A 19,350-nucleotide genomic window follows, 5' to 3' on the forward strand; every position below is an offset into this window, starting at 1 on the left:
GTGAAATATAAATTTGTTGGTGCTATTGTTATTATTCTTGGACATTGAAGTTCAAGTGATGAGATTTGTGGCTTTATATAGCCGGAAGGGTATTGATTTTTTGTTGTTGTCCTCTGTTATTGCTGATGTTTTAAATATATTTTAATTTTAGTCACTTGCTGCAATATATAATTACTTTGTTGCAACAGATGATTCATCTGTTGAAATAAATTTGTCACCTATTGGAATGATATGACTGGTATTACAAATAACAGTGTTTTGTTGTTTTGATTTCATCTAGCACATGACTGATCTTTTGTAACAAAAGACTCATCTGTTGAGAGAAATCAAAACAGTATTGTAAAGACTTCATTCTTTTCTCAACAGATAAGTTATTTGTTGTGATGAATGAGTTATTTCGTTCAATAGATGAATAATATGTTGCAACAGATGAGTCATATGTTGGAAACATATTACCCATTTGTTGGATGAAATATTACAGTAGATTTATTGTTTTGATTTCTTCCAATAGATGAGTGATCTGTTACAACAGATATTTTATCTGGTGGAAGAAATTAAAACAACAAAGCTACTGTTTTGATTTCTTCCAATAGATTAGTCATCTGTTGCAATAGATAACTCATTTGTTGGAAGAAATCAAAAAAATATTGAAGTTGTATTCATTTGTCCAAACAAATGAGTAATCTGTTGCAACAAATAACACATCTGTTGCAATAGATGATTAATCTGTTGAAAATATTACATTACTTTGTTGTATTTGTTAAATTCATAGTTACTCTATTTGTATGATACACAAATCAATTGTACTATTTTTGTTCACCTCCTATTTATAGATAAAATGTCTCCAACCAAAAAAAAAAAGAAAGAGAATCAACTCAAAAAAAAAGTATCTAAGCTACATTCATCATTAGATGAACTTGATGTACAAGCAAAATCTCAATCAAACGCAGAAGTCCCTTTTCAATCAGCTCTAGATATAGATAAAAAAAAAGAAAATAAAGGATAGGAAAAAGAAGAATAAAGTGAAGTATTGGTAGACTTAGATAAAAATAAATAAGGTGATAAAAACGTGAGGGAGATAAAAAATACAAAGAGAAAAGAGATAAAGATGAAAAAAAAAGGTGAGAAAGCAGATGTAGTTATAGAAGGGAATTGAGAAGATGAAGAAGTAGAAGAAGATGATAAAAATCATGAAGGAGATGAAGGATAAAAACATGAAGATAGGAAAGGAGAAGAAGATGAAAGAGAAGAAGGATAAGATGATGAAAATGAAGTTGGGAAAAAGGAATGGTTGACAAGGGATCCAAAATTCAGATCAAAACGTCAACATAATCTAAATGCTAATATTGATCCTAAAATTCCTTTGACTCAAGAGTTTATCAAAACATTTTGTATTGATAGTTTTTTTGTGAAAATGCAGTGTGATATTGATACAAATTTAATTGGTGATCGTGTGGTAAAGCCAGTCAAGAAAAAAACTATTGACACCTTCAATACAATACATAGGGATCAAATGTTTATAATGGATTTAGCTGTGGAGTCCTAATCAAACAATTTATAATTTTTTATAACTTAGATTTCTATGTAAATGGTGGTTCTGATATGTCATGACCCGATTTAAGAGTTGTAACGACCTAAAAATTTGTTGAAATATTTGAAATTTTTTATTTTATGTGATTTGACTATTTTTTCCTTTCCCATAGTTATATTATGATATTCTGGGGTGTGGGAGTGATTGATATGATTTTCAATGCATTTTGGTATCATTTATGTGATATTGTGATTTTTTATGGCTTCGAGAGCCTTATTTTGGACTTATATGGATATATTTTGATTCGTGCGATGGATGACCGAACAAACTAAACCAAAAACTCCGGAATATTGATTATATATAGGTGGACCTTTGGTTCAGGTCCCGGTGCGCCCGAGCTAATTTCGGCCTATTGGTTGGAAAGTTAAAAATTGAAAAATATGGGTGTGGGATCCACATTTGATCAAAATGACCTCGGATGGAAAATCTGACTTCTCTAGTAGATTCGAAATATTGATTTTAGGGTATTAGCATATTTAGTATAATTTTACGATTTTTAAATCTCATTTCTACCCTCGGTTTGAAAAATTGTGATTTTGGATTTTGGGGGCCAACTTTGTGAAAATAATATTTTTTGAAAATATGATATGTCCATCGCGTTCAAAATGTCGAATTTAGTATGGTTGAAGTGTTCATTTGTGTATATCGGACTCCGAACGAATTCCGAACACCCCATCGAAAATTCGTTTAGACTTAGTGAAAAACCAGCACTTAATATTGCAGAAAAACTGCAATATAACAACTTTTTTCACTTATTTTTGGCCCATTTTGCACATTTTCATCTTGCCTCTTGAGAGTTAAACCTTAAAATAGTGTGGGAGCTTAAAAATAGAGTTTGTGGGAGTTTGGAAAGCTAGATTAACATCTAGTTCTTAGTTTTATTATGGATTTAAAGTAAGAATTCACCCTTTTCTTAGTAATTTCTTGATTAATTTCTCAAAAACCCAAAAATCTTAGGACTTAATTTTAAACTTCAATTTCACTCCCTTTCATTTGAATAATGTTTTTATCTTATTATTGCTAGTTTTTCATTAATTTAACCTTCAAAACAACTATAATTCTTGATTTTAACTCTGATTTCAAAGATTTTTTCGGTAAAGCTCAAAAATGATTTTTCTTTGATTTGAACCTCATTTTTTACTTGATTTAACTTGAGTTTTCAGCTGTCGGTTCCTAAAAATATGGAAAACATATTTTTGAAGTAAAGTTCTAATTTTGCGCTTCTTTTTTGAAAACTCATTTTGGGAGTCTGTTTTGATCCTAAACCAAAAGTAGTTAATATGAGTGTCGTTAGTTTTTTTTATGCGTATATTTCATATTTGATGTTTTTAATGAAGTTCAAGATTATTCGTGAAAAGTGTGGTCGCGGGTTCAAGTGTAGCAGATCGATTTCGGCTTTCGAGATAGGTTATGACTTAACTCTTTCAGACTGGGCTTTGTAGTAATTGATGGTAGAAAATGCATGCTAAGGGTGGGAACTAATCATCAAAAATGGGTATCTATGTGTTGTGCACATGTGGGGGCTTATATGTGATGTAATTATTGAAACTAAAATATTATGTGATATGAGATATGTGGATTATATATGGGTTGACGAACTCTTCATGGGTCCTATATCGGGAAGCTTTAGTTCCGTAGGTATATACGGGGATTGTACGATGACCCCGAAGGCTGTGTAACGACCTCGTGCATCATCATCATCATCGTCATATACATTGCACTTACTTTATTGTGTGTATGTTATGTTGTATTGCCATATTGACTTGTCATCTATGTAATTGTCTTACCTTCCTTTACTTGTATTTGATGTTCTTGTATCTGCATGTTCTCTCTTGTTCTATTTATATGTGACGTAATGTATACTTTTGTTCTATATCTTGGTGTGTTGTTGTAATATATGTGATATACATTAGAACTGTTAGTGCAAGCAGTGTGGGCTACCGTTGTGGGACATTTTCTAATTGCAGGTGATGTCCCTTATTGATTATTTTGTATGCTTTATTTACTACTTTGCTTAGTCGGCCTATTATACCTACTGAGTACAAGTGGACCAACCTTATGCCATTCCGCCCTTTTGGTGCAGGTCTTAGCTCGAGTGCGCCTCAGATTTATTGACTCGAGCGATTGTTGGAGCTTTCAAGGTAACAGTTGGACATTTATGCGTTCAAAGTTCACCTTTATCTTTCTATAGTAGTTATGTCTTTATTAGTATTTAGAGACAGTTATTATTCCTTTGTGTTTATTTTTTTGATGTATTTAACTCTTGGATTATATTAGTAGTTCTTACACTATTGACACCTGGTTTTTCGCATGATTGGTATTTTTGGATAAGTTGTTTCCGCATTGTTATGATTACGTATATGGTTTGGCTTCATTCTAGAAGCCTTACCTTGGGATATTTTTGCCTTTTCCCTTTTTTTTATCAGTTTGGTTGATAGACTTACTTGTCAAGGTACGCCGCGACAAGTGCCATCATGACCCTCATTTTTGTGTCGTGACAAATTGGTATCAGAGCAGCCAGGTTTCATTGGTCTCAACGGTGTAGGAACGAGATATCTAATAGAATCTCACGGATCAGTACGTAGATGTTCGTATATATCTTTGAGATGCTATAGGACGTCTTTAGAAAATCTCCCTTATTTCATTCTTTATCGTGCAAAGTTCTTTCATACCTTTTGTTCTGAGTTGTGTTTTACTCTTTCTACGCAAATGGAGTTGCTTATACCTCTTATCAGTTGATAGATATAGAGAGAGATTGGTGGAGGTCGCTTATCAATTGTAGACTCCGTAATTCTCCCAAAATGACTTGGGATCAGTTCACTGAGACTTTTTAGAGAGATTTATAACTTTTAGTTTGGGAGACCGTATGCGGGATGAGTTTGATTATTTGGGAAAGACTCTATGATAGTTGTTGAGTATGAGGCAAAGTTCAATGCCTTGTCCAGATATTAGCTATGATAGTATTTCCACCGAGTTTGAGCAGATATGGAAGTTTGTAAAGGGTTTGTATATCTCTCTTCAGTTGGCTACGTCTCAGATGGTCGTGTTTGGGCCTTTTTTTTTTAGAGTATTATGGATCATGCTAAGATGACATAGGATATTCTTAGTGTATCTCAGGGAGGTTCCAAGAAGGCGCGATGTTTTGGTGAGTTCAGGAGTCAGACCTATCGAGGTAGAGATTTTAGAAATTCTCGTGGATACCATAGTAGGCCAGTGCAGGTGATTTTATAGAGTTCAGTTTGTGGATATTTTAGTTCAGTAGTTTAGGGTGGCCGTTCGAGCTCAGTTGTACCCTCTCTTGTTGAGACTGGTCGTAGAGATTGCTATATGTATGATGAGATTGGCCATATGGCCAAGGACTGTTCTCGCCGTGTGTTTAGAGCTACTCCTATTTCAGCTGTGAAAGGCAGGGGTTTTACCAAAGGTGCAATAGGTATAGATGGTAGAGCCCATGTTGGTAGTCATGGGGCTACTCAGCCAGTTGGTAGTTTTGGACAGTGTTACGCTATAGCAGTCAGATCTAAGGTAGAGGCTTCAGATGTTGTATCTCAGGTACCGTTCCTTTTGTTTCAGACCTGTATTTGTATTATTTGATCCTGGATTGACTTTCTCCTATCTGTGTGCATTTTGCTTCCAATTTTGATTTTGTTAGTGAGCCTACTGAGCGCATGTCAAAGGTGAAGATCCAGTTGTCCTGGAATTAAGATAACCCTGTCCATTAATGTCAGGCTGCCAAGTCCAACTGAAAGGTAGTGTAATCCACACCATGAGTCTCAACTAGGCCCAAATTATGGATCCTACCTCACAAACAATCAAAACTCATATGCTTCCTCACCCGATGCACTAGAAAACCAAAGCGGAGCTAATTTCAAGAATTTACCCAACATCATTTACTCACCAGCATACATAGCAAGATGGGAAACCACTAGTTGAGCGACTATGAGCAACTATCGGTGCAGGAGGAACCTCAAATCTGGGAGCCTTAGCACCACTTTGATCTACAGACTGTGAACTATCATATGGCGCACCACCATCCAACCCCAAAAGCTGAACCAAAGGATCTATAAGCATTAAAGAAGAAATAAATCCCGATGGAGCCTGGGCTTGTCCCTGTCTATTGTTGGTTGGGGAGGAAGAATCTCTAGCTCAGGAGAAGGAATAGGGTCTATAGAGGCCCCCCATCATAGCCCCCAGCTAGGGACACATGTTGAGGCTTTCTATGACCTCTAGCTTATCCACGAATAGTGAAAGGATCCGTAGGCTCGATCTCAGGACCCTTGTCTCGTGTAGTGATAGCACACATCCTAGCCATCTGTAAAAGAGTGAAGCTAAAGCAATAGTCAGAAACCAACTCAGACACTTAGCATGAAATAAGTGAAAGAAGTAACGAACTACTAAGAATGTTCTATAACCTCCTAAAGATAGAAAACGAACGCCATCGTTATGATCCACAGGATTCTAGTAGACACTTGATCTTGTACCAACAAAACCGGTGTAACCTGGCTCAGATACCAATTTATCACGGCTCGATTTATGAGTCAAGATGGTACCTACTCTATCCCGCCAGTAAGTTAGCCGAAATTTATCCCGAAGCTATTAGCAGTGGGCTAACTTGATGGAAATACCCCAAAAAGGGCTAAATATGCAATTCAGTACACAAATAAGCAATGCAATATAAGTAGTCTAAAAGGTATCCATAATATAGAAAAATATCCCACAACCTGATAAACCCAGTACAAGAGCTACTATAAATATAACAAAAGTCAAGAGTCAGTACAATCATGTCTCGAAACTAGAGACTAGACATAAGTAACATGAAAGGAAATGGGGCAAATCCGACTCCAAGAGCTCACCCTATCTAAAAAATCTAACACAACACGATCCATGAATCAACGGTGGCGACTAGTACTCAGATCTACACCAAAAAAGTATAGAAGTGTAGCATAAGTTCTAAAACCACAGGTACTCAGTAGGCATCATCAGCCGACTAAGCTAAGACATGATGTAAATAAGATAAAATGCAATATAAAATAACTAAGGTAGAGATAAACTTGAATCAACTCCAACACACTATCCATAAATAAGTAAATGACCGGAATAATAACATAACATAAAGGATCAGACACATGCGATTATAACTACAAAATCGGCCCCTATAAGACAATAAGTACGGAAAAGTAAATAACCCAATGCAGACCCCCATAGGCCTGCAGGGTACACACACATATAGTATAACCCAAACCACCATCATTTTCAACCTCACAAGATACAACCATAAACTATCCATATCATGCCACATTACAACAATTTCTACTTCTGGACTTAAATCGATATATATCTCATCAATATCATACTCCTTATCTAGACTTTAACTGGTAATCATATATCATTAATAATATACTCCATAGCTGGACTCAAAATAGTAATATTATCATCAATGCCATTATCATTATTTGGATTCAAACCAGTAATCATATATCAACATATCATAATAAAAGCTCGAACTTGAAAGAGTAAATATATCATCAATATCCAGACTTGAAATGGTAACCATATATTTAATATCATAAAAAATAGCATAATCACTAGCTCAATCAATAGTATAATCACTAGCATAATCACTAGCATAATCGATATGTTCCAACTCTCAGTATTTAACCCATCATCACTATCAAGTTCCAAGTGTCTCAATATTAGCTCCATAAGCAATCTCAAGGAATACAACAAGCATATAAAAGAGTTTTCAATAGCTAACACAAATCTTGGCCTAAGGTGGGTCAAAGGGCCCACTTCTAAAAACCCAAAATTTACTACGACACAAATTCTACCCCAGACTAAGCTATGGTATATAAATCCACTTTTATATGTCAAACAAGCATTAACTATCCCTAAGATGAAAATTCTACTCATGATCTAAGAAACTAAGATAAAGCACCTAAATTACCATTTCTAAATTGCCTAGAGGGTCCAACTAACCTAAGTATTGCCAATTTGATCACCAACAATTAAAACCCATCCCAAATCTAACATAATATCATAAACATTCTAGGACATAACTCAATATAGGAAGTGGAAAACCTAGCCTACTTGGACGCCGAAGAAAACTCAAAGAATCCACTAAATTATCGACTTTCCTTTTTGAGAAGCTTTCGCAAAATGACAAGCTATCAAAATTGCAACCTACTTATCAGCATGAGAATAATGATACCCGTAATGCATCATTGTGCTTCAGATTCAAAATCACACCAAAATTTCATATGGGTCCCATTCATAGAAATCTAGTTTTCAACGTCAACCCAATATTCCCTTATGCTCAAGGAGTAAATACCCTAAAGAATGGGTGAAATTTGAGCTATATTAGTGCTATTTCAAGCCACCAAGGTTTATATATTTTAGCGAAAAGGGGGAAATCAACCATGAAAATAGAGGAATCTTACCTCAAATTGAAGAAAAATTGCATAATAATCATTACCTAAGTTCCAAAATCACCGAAAAGCTTTAATCCTATGCTTTTCCTCTCCTTAGGGTTTAACTCTCTAGTGAATAGATGAAGAATAGGCAAAAATGGGTGGGAATAGGGTATTTATACCCTTTCTAGCTACCCGGGTATCACTATCGCAATCCAGGGTTCATGATCGCCACATCTGGTGGCTACCCAAGTGACTCCCTATCATGAAATGGGCACCATGATCACGGCAATTGGGTGGCCTATCCAGGGAGTTGTGATCGCTCCCCTTTGGCGCACTATTAGTGATCGCACCAGAACAACTAAAAGACTTAGAAATTTCCAACTCTTCGCCAACCCCTTGGGATTCATATGGAATCTCATATACACAAATGAACTATACTACCGTATAAAATTCAACATTCTAGAATCAATGGCATGGTCAAAATTTCTATCTGAGGTTGTTTTGATTAAAAGTGAGTCACATACCCATATTTCATTTTTTTAACTTTTCGACCAATAGGTCGATTTAAGCCCGAGTCCTTGGGACCCAAACCAAGAGTCCTTCTAGCCTAAAATTGATATTTCAAAGATGTTGGAATAGTCAGAATTACCATACGAGGTTATTTGACTGAATTTTTTCCCGTTAGCTAATTAGAACCAACAAAGACTTCAAAATAAAGAATTGACTCTAAAAACTAAATGGATTGCCCGATAATCAAACTGTCAGTCCCAGTAAGACATAAATGGCTTAGGGCAGCTACAGAGAAGCTCTAATGGCGAAAACAAGTAAAAATATGGAAAATGACCTGAAGGGCCATGACATTATAACATAACAATTTTTATATTTTTATTGAAATATTTTATGTAATTGGTGATGACAATAGTTTATATTCAACAAATGTTTAATTTTTTTGTTATGAATTTTATGTTTTTATGAATTATATTTTAGATATATAAATTTAGAGCATTATTTTCAACTTACTCTATATTTGTTTCAATAGATATGTATTCTACTTTAATAGATGCATATCTGTTGGAAATAATCAAGTAGATATAAACACATGCTGTAATAAATGTGGAATCTGTTGCAAAAGATGTCTATATCTACTTGATTATTTCTAACATACTCTACATCCAATCAAACAAACATAAAATATTGTCACGACCCAAACTAGGGTCTGGATGTGATGGGAAACTCAAGTCTGTCGTGGACGATAATACCCCCTTAGCCTAGTTAAATAAAGCACAATACTCTAACAGTGGCTGAATTCTGAACATATAACAAGATTGATAATAATAAGCATATGAAGTCTAAGATCTATCAACAACCAATACCCAGTCCACAATAATCCACAAAGCCTATAAACCGAATAAAACTAAAAATCAATCGATGTCATGACATGCCCCCGATGATTGCCAAACCAAATCCAAAGAAAAGTCTATGACCAATGGAAACAAAACCATGAAATGAAAATCTTATGGAGAATGAAAGCTCACCACTTCAAGCTGACTGCTGATAATCCTAAAATCCTATCACTGTGTAGGAAAAGAATAAGTATCTTAAGTTCCTGCATCGCGCGGGGATACAACGCAGGGAGACGGTTAGCGGGTTGAACACTAGTATGTAAATCAGGAAAGGGATAAAATAATTCCATGATCAAAAATTTAAATCATTTAAACCAATGTACATAATTCGATGCATATTCATACATACATACATGTATATATATATATATATATATATATATATATATATATATATATATATAAAAGGGCAGCCCGGTGCACTAAAGCTATTGCTATATGTAATGTTTAGGGAAGGGCCCCACCACAAGGGTGTATTGTATGCAGCCTTACCTTGCATTTCTTCTAGAGGCTGTTTACAAGGTTTGAACCCGTGACCTCCTGTTCACATGGAAGCAACTTTACTAGTTAATCCAAGACTCCCCTTATATATATATGTCACGCTGGGATAGGTAACAAGGCTTAGCATAAAGTAAAATATTAATCTGGACTATGTAGCTTAACCGTCATAATAGTACCCACAAGATATATGGGCTCCACTTCTCATCCCCAGGTCAGGCCCCAGTGCGTGTAGCCACACAAATTAAAGAATATTCATAATATATATACACGGGGGACTCGAACCTTCCAACCATATAGTAAGGGTGACTTGAATACTCAATTATGTAATAAGAAGGACTTTAACCACCTGGTCATTGGACCCTCGCACCGACAAATATGGTTTCAGTATTGATGCCTTCGAGACCTCCACCTTCACGGTCTTGCTATACTATCCCCTTTAAGCCCAATTATAGCATTTGAAATATAACCCATTCAATCATTCAAGGAGTCATTCGTTAAGGCACATAATAGGTATCATCATACCCTTGTGATTGCAAAATCACCATTTTTCCAAACTAAACAACCTAGCCAGCGAGGACTCTAACCCCTCAGCCCATGGGACTACAACCCATTTAGCCATTCGGGACTCTAACCCAATAGCCAATAAAACTTCAATATAATTTATCCAAATGGGACTCAAAACCATTTTGTCAATTGGGACTCAAACCCATTTATGTTCCAATAGACCTTTTTATGCTATGCAATAATTCCAAAGAAATTTTAATATGCATATTCTTATATTCAAACAAATTTCACCAGATTGGGTTAGGGTTATTATCGATCCAATTGTCTAAGCTAATAAAATTTGGAGAATTCATAATCCCTCTAGTTTATCAACTATAACCATGCACCCCACAAGTTTAAAACCATCAATAAAGCATGAACAAGTATGTATAAACCATGGAAACTTCATTTAAAAAGACAATCATTCAAAACCCTCGACCTATGCTCTAAAACCAATACAAAACCACATAAATGCCAATTTAAAACACATGCTTAAACAAATTAATAGTTGGGGATGAGTAAAAATTCTTAAAGTATAGAGAATTATGGAGAGAAATCAACCATTGAGCCATTAGATGACCAACTTTGAGAAACCCTAGCTTGTTCTTTCCTTAGGGACTTGGGATAGTTCGAGAGAGTAAACAAAGTATTTATGATTGACAAGGGTTGGAAATAATGGCCCCAAGGTGTTTTATGGACGTGGGGTCTATGTGATGAATGAAGGATTTAACAGTAATTCCCTTACTTAAAATGCTAAAATTTACCGCCCAGTTGTTACGGGTCACCCTACGACTCATAACGACTGGCTATGAGTTGTCTCTTGACTCATAGTCAAGAAAGAGTCCTTGGTCACACACGCACTCTTGTCCTTACAGCTTATACCTTACTACTCATAATTTGACCTTACAACTCATTAGGCTAAGTCATAACCACAACAAAAATAAGGGCACCCTTCATTGGTCACCCTACAATTTAGACACCATGACTCGTAATGAGTCTTTATGACTTGTGACCATTTTTTGTAATTAGGATAGTAGCATAGACACTATTCACTGGTCATATGATGATTTGGCTCCTATGGCTCGTAAGGAGACAAGTCTTGTAAGGTGAGTCGTAGGTTGGGTAATGAGTTCATAAACTTAGAAATTTTCAGCGGCGAAAATTTGGGGTGTTAAATTCTCCCCCTAGGATCATTGATCCCCGAATGATGAGACAAGACACTCATTATCTCAATTTAACAAGGAACACAACCATATTTTCCTTTAACAATGACAGAAAGCAAAGATGTTAAGGAAAACACACACCTTAAGCACGATTATCCAAAGCAAAAAGTAGGAATGGATATTTGGACTTCATGTCCTCTTCAGCTTCCAAAGTAGATTCTTTAACCTTGTGATTCCTCCATAGAACCTTCAGTAAAGCCACATCCGTAGTCCTCAAACAACAGACTTATCGATCCAAGATTATTATCGAGACTTTAGAGTTCAAAACGCCAATACTCTCTAAAGGAACAACCAATGAAGGATCGCCTATGTACTTCTTCAACATCGAAACATGGACTACCGAGTGAATGGAACCCAACTAGAAGGCAAATCCAACTCATAAGCAACATTTCCCACTCTTCTCAAAATTAAGTACTAGCCAACATAGCAGGGAATGAGCTTTCCTTTCTTTCCTAATCTCATCACTCCCTTCATGGGACACCTTCAAGAACTCCTGATCTCCAACATCAAACTCTAACTCTATTCTCCTCATATCCGTATAGGACTTTTGACAACTTTGGGATGTCTTAAGCCTATCTCTAATCACTTTTACCTTCTCTATAGCCGGATGAACCAAGTCATGACCAAATAACTTCACGTCTCGAACTTCAAATCATCCAATAAGAGACTGACATCTTCAATCATACAAAACCTCGAATGAAGCCATCTGAATACTCGAATGATAGTTGTTACTATACACAAACTCTATGAGAAGAAAACAATCAGCCCAACTACCATTGAAGTCAATCACTCAAGCCCTTAGTATATCCTCCAAGGTCTTAATGGTCCTCTCCGCTTGTCCATATATTTGAGGGTGAAAAGTGGTTCTAAGGTTCACCTTAGTCCCCAATCATCTTTGAAAAGAATACCAAAATTCTAGTGAGAAATATGCACCTCAATCATATATAATGGAAACTGGAGCACCATGCAACATGACATTCTCCTGAATGAAAATCTTAGCATAGTCCTCTTGGAAAAATTAGTCCTCATAGTTAAGAAATCAGCAGACTTGGTCATCCTATCCATGATGACCCAAATTAAATCAAACTGATGGCACGACTGCAGAAGACTAGTAACAAATTCCATATTAATCACTTTCCATTTCCACACAGGAAACTTAATCTCTTGAGATAACCCACCAGGCCTCCAGTTCCTAACCTTTACTTGTTAACAAACCATACACTTAGCCTTGAAATTTTCCACATTTCTCATCATGTTATTCCACCAATAAATCTCCTTCAAGTCATGATACATCTTTGTTGAACCAGGATGAATAACATACCTCAACTCACGAGCCTTGACCAAAATTATTTCTCATAACCCATTAACATTAGGAACACACAACCTACCTTGATATCTCAAGATACCATCACTACCAATCTCAAAAGCCATCATTTTTTACTGACCCGCATCATCTTTAATCTACATTAAAATGGGATCCAAAACCTTATTCTTATTCACCTCAACACCAAAAGATTCTTTCACCAGCTCTTGAACTATCACATGTATATCCTCGAAATCTAAAAAAATAAACTCCAAGATTATCCAACTGGTTATATCCTTCACCAAACCTAGCTTATCTGCATTAACATGATATAAGCTCCCTATGGACAACCTACTAATAGCATTAGCAACCATGTTAGCTTTACCTGGGTGATAATGGAGACTCATATCATAATTCTTAAGAAACTCAGTCCATCTCATTTTCTTAAGATTCAACTCCATTTGCGTGAACACATACTGCAAGCGCTTATGGTTTGAATATATATCCTGATGAACCCAATATAAATAATGGGAACAATTCTGTAAAACAAAAACCACAGCCAACAATTCCAAGTCTTGAGTCGGATAATTATTCTCATGAACTTTCAACTGCCTAAAAGCATAGGCCACAACCTTACCATGCTGCATCAATACAAAACCAAGTCCTATACGGGATGCATCATAATAAACAAAAGCCAATCGGTATCCTCAATCAGGGTCAAAACAGGAGCAAATGTCAACTTATCCTTCAACTTCTCAAGGCTACTCTCACAAGAATCCGACCACATAAACTTTTTTTTTTCTGAGTCCATTTAGTCAACAGAGCAACAATAGATGAGAGGCTCTCAACAAATGTCCTATAATAACTGGCTAAACCCAAGAAGCTTCGAACATGAGTTAGAGTCGTGGGTATAGGCCACTTCTTAACCACCATACTTTTTGGGGATCCATCACGATCCCTTCACTAGAAAAGCCATGACCCATCCCAGAAAAGTAACAATATTCAACCAGAACTCACACTTAGAAATTTTAGCATACAAACACTGATCTTTAAGGGTCTGCAATACTATACGGAGGTGACCGACATGATCCTCCTCATTCTTTGGATATACCAATATATCATCAATAAACATAATCACAAACAAATCCAAGAACTGATGAAAAAGATCGATAAATGCTACTGGTGCATTAGTAAAACCGAAGGACATCACTAAAAACTCAAAATAACCATACCAGGTTCGAAAAACAGTCTTAGGAATATCCACCTCCCTAATCTTCAGCTGATGATAACCCAACCGAAGATCAATATTAGAAAAGAACTTAGCACCTTAAAGATGGTCAAAGAGATCATCAATCCTAGGGAGAGGATACTTATTTTTTACCATCTCCTTATTCAACTGGCGAGAGTCTATGTATATTCGAAGGGAACTATCCTTCTTGCACACGAAGAGAACAGGAGCACCCCATGGAGACATACTAGGATAGATAAAACCCTTATTAAGAAGATCTTTGAACTGCTTCTTGAGTTCTTTCAACTCAACTGAATCCATTATATAAGTAGGTATAGAGATAGATGGGTATATATAAGAAGGTCAATCCTAAAATCAATTTCCCTCTCGAGAGTAATACCAAGAAGATCATCAGGAAAGACCTCAAGAAATTCATTAACTACGGGAATAGACTACAACGAAGGACCCTCTGAGCTAGAATCTTTAACCTGAACCAAGTGATAAGGACATCCCTTAGAAATTAGCTTTCAAGCTTTAAGAAGTGAACCTTCCCTTGGGCACTAAGGGACTCCCTGCCTTTTTTATAACCTACTGATTAGGAAATTTGAAAATTACCTTATGAGTTTGACAGTCTAAGGAGGAATAGCATGAACGGAGACAATCCATCCCCAAGATAACATCAAAATCTAGCATATCCAGCTCTATCACACCCACCAAGGTCTCCCTACCATGGATCAATACAACATAACCCCTATAAACTCTTATAGCAATTATAGAATCACCCATCAGAAAAGATATAGAAAAGGAATCATAATTACACTCAGGGCCAAAACTAAAATAGATAACCATATATGAGGTCACATAAGAAATAGTAGACCCCATTTCAAGCTAGTATTACACATCAAAAGAAAAGAGTTTTAATGTACCAGTGACAACATTAGGAGAACCTTCAGATTCTTGATGGACGGTAAGAGCATACAGATGATTCTGGCCAGTACCGATGCTAGAAGTAGCACCCTTCGGTACTGGGGATGAAAAAGTAGAAATATTATCCCAGTAGCAACCATAGTTGAAGTACAATACCATTGTATGTGACCAAGATGACCACACCTAAAATATTAATTCCTCCCCTCATAAAAAACTCTACGATATGCTTGCCCACAGAAATGACAAGGAGGATAAGATGGAGCTGAGTGAGCCCCGCTATCCTGAGACTAGGCACCTAGTGCCTTAAATCCACTTTCATTCAGGAAATGTTGATCACTTGATGACTTTGGATAAGTATAACTAGCCATCAAATATGAAGCAAAATTTCCCCACTTCTTCTTAGACCACTGTCTACCATCTCTATTACTCCATTATTGACCTCCGCCCTAATTCGAATATCTAAACTTCTTACTTTGTCTCTTTCTTATATATGCTTTCTTCTTCTTTTCCTCTTTTACCTACTACATATATACCACAAGTCTGGAGATGTCCATGTTATTATTCAGCAAGATGTCCTTGCATTACAGCACCAAGTCCTATGACAAGCCCAAAATGAACTTCTTTATCTTATCCCTCATAGAAGAACCAACCCTGAGCATAATGGGATAACTAATGAAACTTCAAGGCATACTTTTTCACAGTCACCCTACCTTGTTTCAAATTCATAAACTCTTTAGTTTTTGCCTCTCTCAAATCCTGAGAAAAGAAACGATTAAGAAAGGCACTCAAAAATTCATCTCACATAGCTGGTTTAACAATATCTCCGCTCATCTACTTCCACTCCTCATGCTACTAATATGCCATATCTTTCAGTTGGTATGAAGCAAAATCCATACCCTTCAAGTCAGAAGCATATATCACTCAAAAGATCTTTTCTATCTCATCTATGAACCCTTGAGAATCCTCCTTAACCTTAGAACTAGTAAAGTCAGAGGACTCAGCCTCATGAATTGGCGAACCCTTGTAACCTCAGAAGATGGAGCAACAAAAGTAATATGCTCAGTCTAAGAGGCCACCAACTGGGTAAGCAAATGGAATGACTGGCGATATTCAGCATTGGACACATCTCCCTAACGTGTTTGAAGAGGGCTATAGGGAACCGGTGGAACTCCACAAGGGAAATAAGGACTTGGACCCCTAGATTGGGTATGTACCCCATAAGTAAGACATATTTTATCAACATTGTCCTTAAGTGGGATAGAGGAGTATCCAGGCGAATCAAATTTTAAAAGAGGCATGATCTGAAATGCGAACAAATGGGAATTAGAAAAGTTTGAGACCTTAGACTCTATAGCCAAAAATTAAACAACAAGAAAGGGAAATATTCCTAAATAACTTGTAGCTCTCCCTTATAAGTGTGGCACAGCTCTATGGAATCCCAATTGACCATGAACCTAGGGCTCTAATACAAACTTTGTCATGACTCTAACAAAGGCCTGGTGGTGACAGGTATCTCAAGTTCGCCATGGACCAGAGATCACCCTCTTTGCCTAGTCAAACAACACACAATACTCTAACAGTGGATGAATTCCAAACATATAATGAGATAGATAAAGATACGCAAAAGTGACCAAGTTATTTAGACCCTTGTATCGACAAGTGCAATTTCCAGAATTAATCCCTTCAGTACCTCCACCTTTATGGACTTGCTACACAATCCCTTTTAAGTAAAATTATAGCATTTAAAATATAACCCATTCAATCATTTAATAAGTCATTCGTATTGGTACATCATAGGTATCATCATACCCTTTCGCTTGCAAGATCTTCATTTTGACAAACTAAATCACTTAGCAAATGAGGACTCTAACCCCTCAGCCCATGGGACTTCAACCTACTTACCTAATTGGGACTCTAACCCAACAACCAATAGGACTTCAAAATAATTTAGTCTGATAGGACTAGAACCCATTTAGCCAATTGGGACTCAAACCCATTTATATTTTAATAGACTTTTTTAAGCCATGCAATAGTTCCAAAGAAAGTTTAATATGCATATACTCGTATTCAAGTCAATTTCACAGAGTTGGTTGGTCTTATCATTGATCCAATTGTCAAAGTTCACAAAATCTAGAGAATTCACAATCCCCCTAGTTTATCCATCATTCCCATAGACCCCACAAGTTCAAATCTAGCAATAAAACATAAACAAGTATGTATAAATATTAAGAACATTATTTAAGAAGACAATCATTCAAAACCCTCAACCCATGTTCCAAAACCAATATCAAAACCACATAAATAAAAATTTAAAACATATGCCTAAACAAAAAAATAGTTGAGTAAGAGTAATATGACTGAAAGTATATAGAGTTATAAGAGAAATCAACTCTTGAGCCCTTAAATGACCAACTTTGAGAAACCTTAGCTTGTTCTTGCCTTAGGGATTTGAGAGAGTTTGAGAGAGTAAAAATAGTGTTTATGATTGATAAGGGTTATAAATAATAGACCCAAGGTGTTTTATGTACACGGGGTCTAAGTGGGGAATGAGGGAATTAACTATAATGCCCTTACATAAAATACTGAAATTTACCGCCTAGTCATTATGGGTCACCCTATGACTCATAATTACTAGCTACGAGTCATCCCTTGAATCATAGTCAAGTCAGAGTCCTTGGGTACACACAAACTAATAAACCTACTACTTGTACTCAATGGATCATAATGAGACCCTACAACTTATCAGGACAAGTTGTAACCACAACAGAAATAAGGGCACCCTTCATTAGTCACCCTAAGATTTGGACACCATGACTACGACTCATGATGTATATTCATGATCAAGATAGTAGCATAGAAAATAATCACTGGTTAGATGATGATTTAGTTCCTATGGCTCATAAGGACACCTGACGACGCGTATGGTAAGTCATAGGTTGGACAGTGGGTTTAAAAACTGAAAATTTTAGGGATAAAAATTTGGGGTGTTACAAATATGTTGAACATATGTCTATATCTATTTGATTATATCCAATAGATACACATTGTAATACTCTAGGAAATTTTTGGCTGAAATTTTGTGCGTAAACGTGTTGGGTTCTATCTTCTAGAATGAATTATAAATTTTTCCTTGCGGAATATCTTAGATTATGATCCACCATTGCGTAGAGTATCAAATAATACTTCTAACGATATGTGGATCATCCAAAATGGACACCCGAGGAATGAGTTATGAAAATTCCGATCGAACCATGAATAGTAGAGAACAGTAAAACATGTAGGAAAAAGTACTGAGGCATGACATATTTTTGCTCCAACTTTAAATGATCATAACTCCTTGAACATAATAATATGTGTGATCTACTATATATCAAAGGAAAGCTCTGAGAGTACTCTTTCCAATGAAATTGGTTTCATCCAATTTGTCTATCGGAGCAAAAATTTATGGTCGATCTACTTCAGCCTATCAAAAGCGAATTTTTGGGTCAACTTCAAATGATCATAACTTCTCCTACACAATGATCTAGGTGATATACTATATATCAATGGAAATATATGAGAGTCCTCTTTCTAATGAAATTGGTTTCATCCAATTTGGATATCAGAGTAAAACTTTATGGTTGATCTACTTCAAACTATCAAAACAGTTCACCAAAGGACAATTTGAGAATTTTTTTGCTTTTTAGGGGCGTTTTGGTCATTCCTCCTCACCCAAAATTGGTTCAAACCCTATATTAAATCCTATTAGAATCATTATATGTTATATTTCATCAAATTCCCTCAAAAAGAAAACCCTAAGCTCCCACATCCAACTTCAAGAACTTCCAAAGTTCACCATTAATTCTGCAAATTTATTCAAGATTCCAAGTTCCTAGTTCAAGAACTCCAAGAACCATCATTCATAGGCATGATTAACATCTCAAAAATGAGTATCAATATAAAGTTCATCATTCAAGGTATTTGGGGTATTTTCAACAAGAACTCTCTTTCGTTCTTGTGCCTAAAAGTAATTTCTTTACAAAGGCATGATTTTTATTTGATTTTTACGAATTTAAAGTATGAACTCATATCTTATGATGATTATTATGATATCTTGATTTTTATGATTTTGAAAGATGAATTTACATTTGTGGAGATATAAAACATGAATCTTGAATGATATTTATCATGATTTTGATATTTGAGTCATGAATCCCCATTGGAAATTGTGTTTTTTTAGAA

The 19,350-nt window shown here is 35.9% G+C and overlaps 1 protein-coding gene across 1 annotated transcript in view; it reads right to left on the reverse strand.

Moving 5' to 3' along the window:
* Positions 1 to 5,485: 5,485 nt before the first annotated feature.
* The window catches only part of LOC124887093, a 60,498-nt gene continuing 46,633 nt past the window's right edge, over positions 5,486 to 19,350 (reverse strand). The window contains exons 3-5 of the mRNA XM_047396274.1: positions 15,129 to 15,227; positions 13,172 to 13,230; positions 5,486 to 5,638 (exon numbers count right to left, since the gene is read on the reverse strand). Coding sequence (XP_047252230.1) covers positions 5,486 to 5,638; positions 13,172 to 13,230; positions 15,129 to 15,227 — 311 coding nt within the window. The remainder of the gene's footprint in view (positions 5,639 to 13,171; positions 13,231 to 15,128; positions 15,228 to 19,350) is intronic.

This window comes from Capsicum annuum, chromosome 9, assembly GCF_002878395.1.
Source record: "Capsicum annuum cultivar UCD-10X-F1 chromosome 9, UCD10Xv1.1, whole genome shotgun sequence".
In the NCBI taxonomy this organism is placed as follows: domain Eukaryota; kingdom Viridiplantae; phylum Streptophyta; class Magnoliopsida; order Solanales; family Solanaceae; genus Capsicum; species Capsicum annuum.